Raw genomic sequence first — 13,174 nt, 5'->3', positions numbered from 1 at the left:
TAAGTTTTTATATTCTGATCTCTTAAAGAGAGATAACTATGGTTTCAAAAAGTTCTCAGAATTTCTGTATCTCATGGTACAGAAAAATGAGTAGTGAGGGTTGTCTTGAAACACTAAATAACTTCTTATTTGTAAGAGTTCTTGTGGCTATAATTATCTACAGGATATGCATACCACTCCCTTATTTATTGTGATGAAGCAAAATCTTTAATGTGGCCTGAAAAAAAATATGTATTTGCATGAATTGGAAATAAACCATTGTCTTTCATACATTCTCCGCATGGTGATGGGCTCCTATTCTACATTATCATGCCTCAGTGAATCTGGCAATGTACTGCTCACCATGTGGGTCTCAAACATCACCTTGCTCTTATGGCGATGTGAAACCACGATCTGAGGTCATGTGACTTTCCCAGACGGCTGCCGCCTACTCCATTAAAACTTGACTAAAATCAAGGTTAATATTTGGGTGATGGTATACTAGAAGCCCAAACCCCACCGCTCTATAATGTATCCATGTAAGAAACTTGCACATGTACCCCCTGGATCTATTAAAAAAACAAAAACAAAAACAAAAAAACGGAGTTTGAATTTTATGAACTAGCTTGGAATTAAAAGACTGTTAGTTTTACTTTCAACTCAGCCATTGCCTGTGATTCATAGTTCTATAATTTCTGTTTTCTTCTACGAGCCATCTACTAACAACTTTAATAGAATTTTGTGTCTGGAGCAGTACATGGCAAGTATTTGGTTACTGGTCTCATAATCACTGTGTTTACGTCTATTTGGTCATATTTCTTTGTCTTAGTGTTAATTTATATGTGCTATGTTGGTAAAGTGTTTTCATATAGCTGTCTTTAGCTTAGGCCTTAGTTTCTCAGGAAAGAAAGACTTTTCATTTGGGCTTATTGAGTGCAAACCCAATTGACACAAAGACAAAAACACCTGTACACTTGTCATACATGTAATGATAAATTTGGGAGGTGCCAAGGGAAATCAGGTTCTGATGGGTGTCTTCAACTTGAAACATAACTCAATGATATAATTTTTTCAATGAAACTAAAAGTTCTTAAGGACAATCCCACAAGCAAAATCATTTCCCCAAAATTCCAACCACGTTTTTTACTTTGGTTTACAAAGATAGGGCTTTGTCCTTTGATTTCCTGACACTACCTCAGAATGTTTTCCCTCTGGTTTATTTTCTATTTAAAGAAATCCAAACATGTTGATTATCTTAGAGGCTGTGATTAATGAAAACAGTTCCAACTGTTTATTAACAGAATCTGTTATTTTTAATAATACATTTAAGTGTCATGCACTTCCTGAAATCACCAGGGTCCTGTCTCTGCTTTGCACCTTCTGGAAGTTTTGAGCTCTGTATTATTTATTGATTCTTACTCTCTTTTATTTCAAAAATAAATTATTGTGCTGACCAGACACATACAAAATTAGGACTATTGCCTAAGTGTAAATTAATTCCATTTCTGATTTGCTTATTCACCAGTCTGAGGATGAAACCATTTCTACATGACTGGCTCTGAGCTAGATGATATTTCATAGTGCAAAGAGGGATAGAACCTCACTGGTGGCCAAATGTGATTATATGCTATAACCCTGTGCCCTTACTCTGACACCCACCCCCAAGCAGTTACCCTCTGTTGGAAGCCTGCAGCTTTCTTTGTTTGTTTCTTTAATTATACAGACAGTAGGATCTGCATCCTTACTAGCATATAGAAAAATCAGAGAAACAATGCAACCAACAGTGTAAGTATTGTTTTATTCTTTAGATCCATTTTCCTTAAAACCAGAATAAACCTAGGTCATAAACCATATGCCCATATTACTTGAACTCATAACTTACTACGTAATTGGTGGCTCTCGCCACATGAATCTTGTCATTCATGTGAACATGGGCTTTTGGCAAGCATGCTAACCCATGCTCGTAAGGCTTGAATGATGCCAAGATGTGTTGCATTCGTTATGTACATTAGAGTTATTTTGCTCACAAATATGAACTGGCTTGTGAGTAGAATAATAATGGACTTTTAGAGAGTGGGTAGGAAAGAGTATTTGGGTCATGAATGTCACTTGAGCTGCGATGTGGTTTGGCCATGGGAGGGTGGTAACAACAGGAAAATCAGACAGAATTATCACAGATTTACCTGCTGTTGCCGAATTTTACTCAGTAGGATTTAACAGATGTGCACACTTCTGAACAAAGTACTGTTGAAAAACAATTTGAACTCCCTAAAAATTTATTCTTAGGGAAAAAGAAAGGAAAGGATATATTCCAATGCTTTGTCTGCCATCACAAAACTAAGAGGGAATTAAATGTTTTATGTTAGAAATTTTTTTAAAAGTTCTAAAATGCCCACTGTCTCCTCTATTATTTTACAGTGAACTCATTCTGCCAGTATTTATTGAGTGCCTACTGTATGCCAGGCCTTGGGAATATTCAAACCAATAGAATTTGGTCCCACTCAGGGAGTTTATGGCCTAGTGATGGATGCAAGGAAGTAAAAGAACAATGACCAGAGTGTGAAAAGTGCTAAGAAAGAGATATAACTAAGGTACCAAGGGAACAGGAGCAGGAAGGTAAAGCCAGGTGGGCAGCATAGAAGGAGGGTGGTACAGGGAGTCTTCCAGGGGAAGTCATGCAGTTTTAGCATTGTGATAGGAACATTTCTTTCCACTGCACAATGGTCTTGATTCATGAATCTAAGTCTCAAGAATATACTTGATATTGTATCAATACTCGTATACTGGATACTTTATATATGTATGTCTTATTTTGAAATCCATTCAACCTTTGACATCCAAAACTAATAATTGTCTGATTCCTTAAACATTCTCATTAAAATGTGAATGAATTTTTACTTGTTTCGTAAAGCTTTGAATAATACTGCTGCCTACTCCATTAAAACTTGATTAAAATCAAGGTCAGCTATATATATATATATATATATATATCACTTTTAAATCATCTTCTATGACTTCTTGATTCATCTCATTTGGGAAACTCTCCTTTCATATTTAAACTTGACATGGCAACTTCACTGAATACGGTGTCAAAAGCAGTTTATTTACCATTTCATTACAAAATTCATCTTGGAATGGAAAAAGGCAAGCCCTAATACAGTGCTTCACGCAGAGTCGTAACCACTCATTACACCTGGAAAGTTCTGCATGTGTGTTGCATAAGGCATTTCTTAGGAAAAAAAAAAAAAAATCTCTCTGAAGTACGGATCTGGAGTGGAGAGAAGAGATGTGATGGGAGATGGACATGTATGCTTGTTGAACACAAACCATGTGGCAGCACTGTGTGTATGACACACAGTGATTTTTTTTCTCACTTAACCAGATTCTAATTATTGAAGTATGATATTATATCACACCACTTATTAAAGACTGGTCTTCAAAAGATCTCACTGCCCTTGAATGGCTTTTCCTGGAAAGACTCTGTTGGAGGAGGGAGCATCCCACTTCCTTCTCTTCTTTCAAGCACAGCCTGTGTTGCTGTTGATTCTCTCCTCCGCCACAGCCGTTAAACTGGAGTGAATGGATGTTTCGGGGGAGCCCCTTCTTGGCTGGTCATTAATTATAACTGATATGATTTTGTATGTAAAAACCCAAATGAATCAACAAGCAAATATTATAATAACAGAGTTCAGTAATGTTGCTCGACACAAAATTAACATAAAAGTCTTATATTTCTATGTACCAGCAAGCAATTGGAAAATAAGACTTTCAAACTTATTCTAGTTATGATAGCATAAAAATATGATGTAGGAATAAAACCAACAAAAAGATCTTCCCCCAGTTTCAAGATCCTGTATTCCATTCCATTGGTCAATCTGCCTATCTCTGCCCCAAGACTATACTGTCTTAATAATGTAGGTTTTAATAAGTCTCCATATCTGCTAGGTCCAGTTCTCTAACTTCAGTTGTCTTCTTCAAGAGCCTTGTAAATATTCTTAGCCCTTTTCATTTATTTGTACATCACAGAATCAGCCTGCCAAGATACACATAAAAACCTGCTGAGCTTTTACTGGAAATAAATTGCAACTAAAGGGCAATATGGGGAAGGTGAACATATTTATGATATTTGAGTCTTCCATCCATGGATGTAGAATGTTCCTCTACTCATTCAGACCTTCTTTAGTAACTCTGAATAAAAGTTTTATTTTCTTCAGAGGTCTTACACATATTTTTGTTGGATTTGTCTTTATATACTTCATATTTATGGTCTCATAAATGGAATAATATTTTAAATTTTATTTCCTAATTGTTTGCAAGAGCATAAGTAGAATCGACTTTTATGCCAATCTTGTATCAAGCAACATTATGAAAAATCTCTGTATATTCTTACATTTACCTGTAGATTCGTCTGGATTTTTTATATACACAATCATATCAGTTATGAATAATGATAGCTTCCTTTCATCTATTTCTTTTTCTTATAAAGTTGCTTAGGATTTTTAATCCAGTTTTTATTAGAAGTGGTTTATTCTAATTTATTCTAATTCTAATAATTCTAATTTATTAGAAGTGGCCATCGTTATTATTTCTGATTTCAAACAAAGTTTTCAGTGTTCATCGTTAAGGAAGATGTTTACTTTAGGTTTCTTGTCACTACCCTTAATCAGGTTAATGAAGATGCATTCTATTTCTAATGTTAGGAGTTAAAATACATTCTATTCCTAATGTTTTTTATCATGAATGGGTGTTGAATTTTTTCATATACCTCTTTCTAAATTTACTGAGATTATCATATTTCTGTTTTCTTCTGCTAAAATGATGAGTTATACGAATTGATGTTTTAATGCTAAAATAAACCTGCATTCCTGGAATAAACCCAACCTGGATATGAAATATTGTCTTTTTCGTAGATTGCTAAATTTGGTTTGGTCATGGTTTGTTTGGGGTTTTTTCATCTATGTTCATGAATGAGATTAGCCTGTAGTTTGACTTTCTTGAAGTGTTCTTACTGGTTTTAGATATCAATGTTATACTAGCCTCATAAAATGATTAAAGGGATGGTTCTCAGGACATATTCAAACTTTAATATGCCCAAAATGAAACCATTGATTTTTTCCCCTCCCAACATGCTCCACTCCATAGTAACAGTACTTCCAAGCTTCCTGTTGCTCAAACCAAAAATCTTTTTCTCTGTTATTCCATCTCTAACCCATCAGAAAATCCCGTTGGCTCTACCTTCAAAATATGTTCATAATCTGAGCATCTTATATCACCTCCAGTGTTCCACTCTGGTCCAAGTCCACTCAGAGTTAAAGGCAGCATCCTTACAATGTCCCACAGGCCCTGATTTAGCCCTGCTACTCCCCTTACTTAACTCCTACTCTCCTACTCTGTGTGTGTGTCTCTCTCTCCAGCCACACCAAGCTCCTTAGTGTTCCTAGAACTTGCCAGTCTTGCCCTCACCTCAAGACATTTATACTGCTTGTTACTCCTGCATGAACTGCTCTCCCTCCAACTGTCCACCTTGCTAACTCACCTCTTTTAAAGTTGTTGACCAGATATCACTGCTTGACGAGGCCTTCCTGGACATCTTATTTAATGCCAACTCTCCATCCCTTCTCCAACACCTTCTGTAGTCTTTACTCAGCTCTATAATTTGCATAGTGATAATCATCTTCTGACATAATATATGCATAATTTTTTATTATATTGATTGTTAATTATATTTTCTTCCACTAGAAATAAAGCCAGTGAGGTGAGGGTTTTAATCTATTTTGTTTGCTGCTATATTCCCAGTGCCGAGAACAATCTGTCTTAGAGTAGGCACTCAATAAACATTCATTGGATGAAGGGATGGGTGGATAGATGGCTAGACCAAAGAAATGCCACAGATAACAAATTTCCAGTAGTGTATTCCTTGGGATGCTAGTATTACAAGGCAGAATAAGACTAGTCATTGGAATTCAGGTGACAAAATTCTGCCTATTTTGAACTCTTCAGCTGAATTAACTGTCACACTGAAACATGAACTATATTTCACAGGAAGTGTTAAATAATTAAACCCCAGAGATGTTGTGTAGGCTGTTTTCATAACAGGTTAGACACTCAATGCTGTGTCCTCTGAAGTGCCCCCAAACACAGGCCACCCCAAGATGACTCTTCTCCAGTTGTTTATTAACAGTGATATCATATAGTTTATTCAGTGTGCAATAAGAAATCGTGTATTACTGAAACAGGTTGTTTTCCGTGGCATATGCCGGTGTCATATTATGCTAGCATTATTTCCCAGACTTGAGATTTTCTTCTTGGAGAAAAATTGAAATCCCTAGTGAAAGGTATTGACAAAAGAGCCAGGATACTTGTGCATCTTGAAATACTTGTATCTTGGCTAGAAAAAGAAAAGTCACTGTCTGAAACAGAGGGAGCAGTAAAGTCTTAGCACAAATTGCTAGATTAAATACGGCAGCCAGTGATACCTTTTGTATATTAAGGCTTTTTCGTTTTTATTAATACTGTATATGTTTCCTATTTTGCCTTGCATTTTTGTTCTTTGAAAGAAAACAAAATGTTGGGTCCTGTCACTGCCTTTTTCTATTTTTTTCACAAATGTTACCTATTTAAAAATAGATCAATATGCATAACTAGTTATTTGACCATAAGGGTAAACATTCAAAAACATAATGATTACTCTTCAACTTCCAGAAATTGTGCTTAGGGGTTCAACAGAGAAATAAGCAAAAAATTATAATAATGGACTCTTGTAAAGTCCTATTAAAGTACACTCCTCAGATTCCCATCCAGCATGGTCAGGCTGCATAACACACATGGAATAAGGGAGCTGGGGGGTTAACATGAGTGTAGGAAGCATTTGCTATTACATGTTTGGAATCGCTCACATTCTTTAGAATATATTGGCATGCCATTCATAGTACAAATGTAGTGCTTTTAAGTTAAAGTGCGTCTCTTTCCAGATTAATAAATCTTTACTCATTAACTAAAATTTTTACCAAAAAAAACAAAACAAAACAAAAAAAAACTGTGTACTATCAGTATAAGGATTTTGCTTTTCTTCTTAGGCTATTTTCATTTGTTTCTTCTGCATCCTTTTAATGGGATTTGTAGGTCTCTTGAAAGGTAAGGTTGAAGTTTACAGTCTGGCCTGCATTGATAACAAAATTATTTGAAATGCAGGATTTTGCTTCTTCTTCTGGGCTCAGAAAAAAAAAAAAAATCCATATTTCACACCTAACCAAAATCATGCTCCATTCACAACCAAGGAATCAGAGATATTGTGCAGTTTAACATACTAACTTCTTTACGTGCCATAAGCTTTTGCCTTTTTGAATTCAAAATAATGATGATTTTTCTACTTTTCTTAATTCTTTCTTATTTAATGCTTGTGATTATTTCTGGATTGCTTTCAACTCAGGAATCAGAATTTGTCATTGAAATTAACATACACAATTGAGAGCCATCCACTCTACTGAAGACTTCATGATTCAACCATTCCTGCTCCTGATTTCCATTCCAACTCATCCTCGTCATTGGAGTCAACCTGACAATTAGATTTGGCCAGACAAACCCAGGACTCCAAATGCTTTCTCATAATTTGCATGCATGGTCTTTAAAAACAAAAAATGTTACCTAAATGCCAATCTTGACAAAAATGTTTTCTGTTTCTTCCAGTGACGCAGAAGACCACAAGCCTTTGAAAAAAGGAAGTCGAACTCCTTCAGACAGGACTGTGAAAAAAGAAGACAGTGACGACAGCCTAGTTGACTATGGAGAAGGGGTTAATGGCCAGTTCAATGAGGATGGCTCCTTTATTGGACAATACAGTGGTAAGAAAGAGAAAGAGCCGGCTGAAGGAAACGAAAGCTCAGAGGCACCTTCTCCTGTCAACGCCATGAATTCCTTTGTTTAATTTTTAAGCTCTTTGCCAATATTCCATTTCTCTAGAATGTTTATCCTAAGCACTTGTTTGTCAGCCCTCTCATACTATGAACATATGGGTAGAGAGTATATTTTCTGCTATATGTTAATATTATGAGAATAGTTAGAGCAAAAACATAACTCAGTCAAATGATATGTTAATGTGAACTGGAATGCAAAGTGCATACTTTTTCGTTCAAAATGGGTATTCTTGATTTCCTCAGAACTGGTAAAAAAATAATGTGACATCACCAACAGATCCTGTTATTTCCTCTTCAGGATACAGTTCAATATGATGCATGAAAAATGCTCCACATTTAAAAGACGTACCCGTGTATGTTATGAAAACATGGTTTGATACTTTGTTTATACTATCCTCAGCAGAACCCCTATATATGAATTCCGTTTTCATCGTCAAGAGTGTTACTGTAGTATTCTCTAGAACTTCAATGTCTTTGTGGACATTGTTGTGAAATTGGTGACTCTATGTATAGCTGTCGTTAGTCTTTTTGGGAGACTGTTAGGAACAGTGTGTACAGTATATACTTGCTAAATGAGTTCATTATGACAGTCGCATTGCTGATGCTTACCGAGAACTGTTACCTACTCTTGGCTCCTGTTACTCCGTAGGCTTCTTAATCTTCCAGGCATTACAGCAGCACAGTGTTCTTTTTACATCATTTCTGTTCAGTTGTTTTTGGGCATAAACAAGGTGTATTACGATGCATCTTGGCATGTGTGCCATACTGAAAGAATCAAAAGCAAATCATTCAAATTAAATTTCAAACATTATTCCAGAGAACACAGGGCAAGACACATACAGTGCCTTCAAACGTTAAGCATTCCATAACATACTGCATTCTGTATCAGCTGGTCCAGTCCATTCTGAGTCCTAGATTACTGTCCTTGTCTAAAAGTAACTTTTAAAAAGCAGAGTTCATGAAAACTGCAATGCTGGGAAAAGAAGAAAACATGAAAATAAAAATAAGAAGACAGTTTATTTGAAATAGCATTTCCTCATTAGCATAAAAAAGAAAAGCTTTGTCACCAACTGAAGCACATGATGATTTTGTGGTCCTCTATGATTTCTGTTACATTCAGTAAGAAAGATGTCAACATGCTAGAAAATTAATTTTAAACACTAAGTTATTCCAACACTAAAAGCATACAACAGCATGCCAACAGTAATGTATTATTCTCCAAGACTTTACCTATGTGAGTGTTCAAAACTCTACAGCATTAAACAACGTGTATGCAAATTGCTATGGACACATTTCAGAATCTAAGAAATCTGACAAGTGCTTAAAAGGCCAACAGTCCAAGGGATTACATCTGCAGTTTAAAAAGTAAATATATATTCTATCATACTCATAAACAATATCTATCAAATGGGTTACCTCCAAATATGAAAATCTATAACAACCTATGGTTGAAGGAATGCTCAGTTTCATTTGCCAATAAATTGGTTTCTCATAACTTGCATCAAGTTTAATTTTAAGTAAAGCTTTTTATATGTAGATATTTTGTTGAATTTGTAAATACACTTAAAGTGTAGATGCTATATGCTTATAGGTGTTACATACAAATAAACATGCAATGTTTATGTTGTACTGTATAAGAAGTAAGCTAATTAATGCAGTGAATGGGATTGGAAAGCATCTACTTAAACATGTACTGGGTTCCCCCCTTCCCCTGCCTTTTTTGCTGTGAAACTGAAATAGTGAACTTTTCTACATATTGACAGCAGATTTCTCAATGAGGTCTTCAGAGCTTTGCCTATGGGGCACAGTAGGCCTAGTAACCTGGCGTCTTTGATATATGTAGGTAAAGCATAATTTAAAGTAATCCCAGGTAAAGATGGCCCTAAATACTTTCATGTCTCTATATTCACTTTTCACAGATCCACCTGTCTATTGAAAATACAAAAAGACAAAACAGGTTTGCCTTGGCATCAGAAAGCACAGAGATTAAAAGTTACTTTAAATTTGCCAATATTTTGGGAGAACAATAAAAACACAGTTTTTCCTCTTCCATACTGGTAGATGCGAAATTTATCTGTGCATGAAAGGGTCACTTCTGTATCACACCTGTAATAGTGCAACAGGTTTTGTATTACAAATTAAATGTGGTTTTAAAAGTTCCTCTCTCTTTTGTAATGTATGTTCCCAATTGAGTGTGAATGTCCAAGTAATGGTGTATGTAATGGTACAGGCAAATGTGACTGCATTTCCCTCAAAAAAGTAATGATTAAACAGTCTTGATCTCTTTGTGATTTTTAACCTTTTCAAACATATATTGCCTAATGTTTTAAAATGGTGAAAAATTTTATTTTTACCTTAAAATGGCTGTTCTATGCAGAGAAAATTAAAACTAAATACAAACAGATCTAATAAAACAGGACATACCAAAAACATTTGAATGAGAAACAGGACTAGATATTCCTAGCCTTTTGAGAAAGGTTCAAGAAATCAGGCGCTGCCTCCTTTGTCAAAGCCTGGTTCCTGGTGCATGCCTGGGCCCGGCCCCTCTCTTCTGCTTGCCTGGACTCTGCCCTCCTGAATCACAGGTGACTTGGATGTCTTAACTTTCCTGTCTGAAGAGGACACTACAGGTATCGAATATATGTCATCCTCTCCCTTCTCTGCACCCTCACTCTTCTAATCTTCTCAAACCCCACTGCAAAGAGCCAAGCCCCAGCATGTTTGCATGTTCCACCACCTGCCCGTTATTCTCCAGCCCCCTGGTCCCAACCCCACACCTACAAGACCTCCTGCTGGCTCAGAGCTGCCCTCCTCCATGGTGATTTGGATCACATGTTATATAAGTGAACTTTAAAGTGCTATGCCAAGCTTGGTGTTTCCACCTGGAGGGCATGTCTGTCACTCACTTCAGAACAGCATGTCAGGGCCTCTCCTCCCCTCTACAATGTGGGCCACATTCACAATCCATAGCTTTGTCTTCATTATCAGTCCTGGGGCTCTTTAGCAAAAAGGGGCTGGAGAAATGCAATCTTGACCCCAAAAAGCAATGGTCCATTGACGGTATGAACTTTCTTGTTCAGATGGCTTACGACAGGCCTGGTTTACCTACTAATGGCTGATTTGTTTTGTTTTGAGACAGAGTCTCACTCTGTCACCCAGCCTGGAGAGCAGAGGCACTCACTGCAGCCTCTGCCTCCTGGGTTAGTTCAAGTGATTCTCATGCCTCAGCCTCCCAAGTAGCTGGGATTACAGGTGTGCACTACCACGTCCGGCTAATTTTTGTATTTTTAGTAGACAGGGGTTTTGCCATGTTGGCCAGGCTGGTCTCAAACTCTTGACCTAAAGTGACCTACCCGCCTCAGTGGGTGGGCCAAGTGACCTACTCGGCCTCCCAAAGTGCTGGAATTACACGCATGAGCCACCACACCCAGCCCTAATGACCGATTTTGGAAAAGGCTTATGGAGGCAAGGGAAAAGAATATGAAGAATTCTCACCCAAATTAAGCAAATCCCTCCTGCTCAGGAGATTTTCCTACAGATTACCACCAGAGGGCTCCCCTGCTCTATGCAGTGCAAGAACCCTACTTGCAGGAAAAAGTGGCCTCTGGACACAGTGCAAACCAGCTTCAATAATCAGCTTATGATCTGATCATGCAAAAAAAATGATTGCTGCAACAGGGGAAAATGGGATTTGCAGCTTTCTCTGACGAGTCCACAGCTTCCAGAGAGCAAGCATGTGTCCCTGTGAGCCTTGTTAAGCTTCTTCCTCTTAATGATTGTGGCTGGGGAGTTTCGGTAGGGGGAGAGGAAGGAGGAGTATGCCTCCTGGGTCCTACTAAGCATCTCTACCATTGCTGCAAGTTGATGGGGATGAGGAGAGGCATGTCCTTAAAATGGGATCTCCCTCTTCTCCAGAATATGCTATTTTATCTGCCAATGGCTTGATGTTTTATGATGGTATAGCACCCCCCCCAAAAAAGCACTGCTTAAGCACAGACAGCTCTTTTCACTAAAAAAGAATAAAAAATAAAAAAACAAGAGAGGGAGAGAACACTACTTGAGTATTTATACTAATAAATAGTTCTTAGGTGGAGGTGGAAAATTCACTGAACCGGAAAGAGATGGGGATTTGTCACGGCAACAACCCCAATTCAGGAAGCCTCCAAACCTGTGAAATTAACCTGTGCTCGCAGCTGTGCTTGCTTACAGAAAGGAAGGCTGGATGCCAGTAACCATGAAGTAACTCAGCAATACTGCCCTGACCTGCATTCTTGCTCCATTACCGTGCTAAGACCTCCGCCCAGGGGCCAGAAATGTACCTTGCTAGGCACAAAAAGTGCCAAGTACAAAAGACTGTGCACACTGTAGCGCCTCCTGGAAGAACCCACCTTTCTTCAGGAATGGCGCCCCAGTCTCCACCTACCTGCCCTAAGAGCTCTTAACATCCCCCTTTAACCGTCCCCATCCTCCCATCTGGCAAGAAGGTGCTTTGAGTATGAGCTTCCCTTATCCATTTCTTTATTAATAAATAAAATTTCTGCTCTGCTTTACTAAGCTTGGTTTGGTTCTATTGGTCAAAAGGGCACCAGGCAGGAAAATGACCCATTAGTGTCAACCAACCTCCCTGGAGGGTGAGTAATAGATTCAGATTGCAGCTCTGCCATCAGCTAGCTGTGTGGCAGTATATAAATGAACCCCCTCATCTCCCACCTCTCCAAACCTCTGCCTTTTCAACTTGAAAATGACAGATAGCAGATGTTTTCTAAGATACCTTTCTGCTTAGATCTTATGGTTCTTAATAACGAACACACACACCCACACACACACACACAATCTGAACACCTTCTAGACCCAGGTATTTTGCTAATTGGGGAAGATACAAGATGAACAAAACCAGATGTGGTTCCTGTTCTTACATAGGCTGGAGGCTGGTGTGAGCAGACACACATTGTCAAATAATCACCTAAGTGAATGTGTAATTCCAAACTGAGGTAAGAGCTATAAAGGGAAGGCACACCATTCCATGAGAGCAAATGATGGTGGAGCCCAGCCTGGTCAAAGTGGTCAGGAAAGCGTCCCTGAAGAAATGTGAGCTGAGAGCTGGGACAAGTTGGAACCAAGGAGAAGGAGGCAGGACAGAGATGCCGCACAGAAAGGCCAGTGTGCCTGGAGTGGATGCAGGGCCAGACCATGCTGGGGCTTGAGGACAAGCTTTTGCATTTATTCAAGGAGCAGTAGCAACTGGAAGTCATTGGAGGGGGCTTAAGTCAAGGGCTGTATGA

General features: G+C 38.0%; 1 protein-coding gene across 1 annotated transcript in view; it reads left to right on the top strand.

The window, feature by feature from the left end:
- Window positions 1-10,051, top strand: part of NRCAM (neuronal cell adhesion molecule) — a 93,364-nt gene extending 83,313 nt beyond the window's left edge. The window contains exon 24 of the mRNA XM_023183107.1: window positions 7,666-10,051. Within this exon, the coding sequence (XP_023038875.1) occupies window positions 7,666-7,903 (238 nt within the window). The 3' untranslated portion in view covers window positions 7,904-10,051. The remainder of the gene's footprint in view (window positions 1-7,665) is intronic.
- Window positions 10,052-13,174: the final 3,123 nt, after the last annotated feature.

This window comes from Piliocolobus tephrosceles, chromosome 8 (assembly GCF_002776525.5).
Source record: "Piliocolobus tephrosceles isolate RC106 chromosome 8, ASM277652v3, whole genome shotgun sequence".
NCBI lineage: Eukaryota > Metazoa > Chordata > Mammalia > Primates > Cercopithecidae > Piliocolobus > Piliocolobus tephrosceles.
This window is presented reverse-complemented; position numbering and strand designations above follow the sequence as displayed.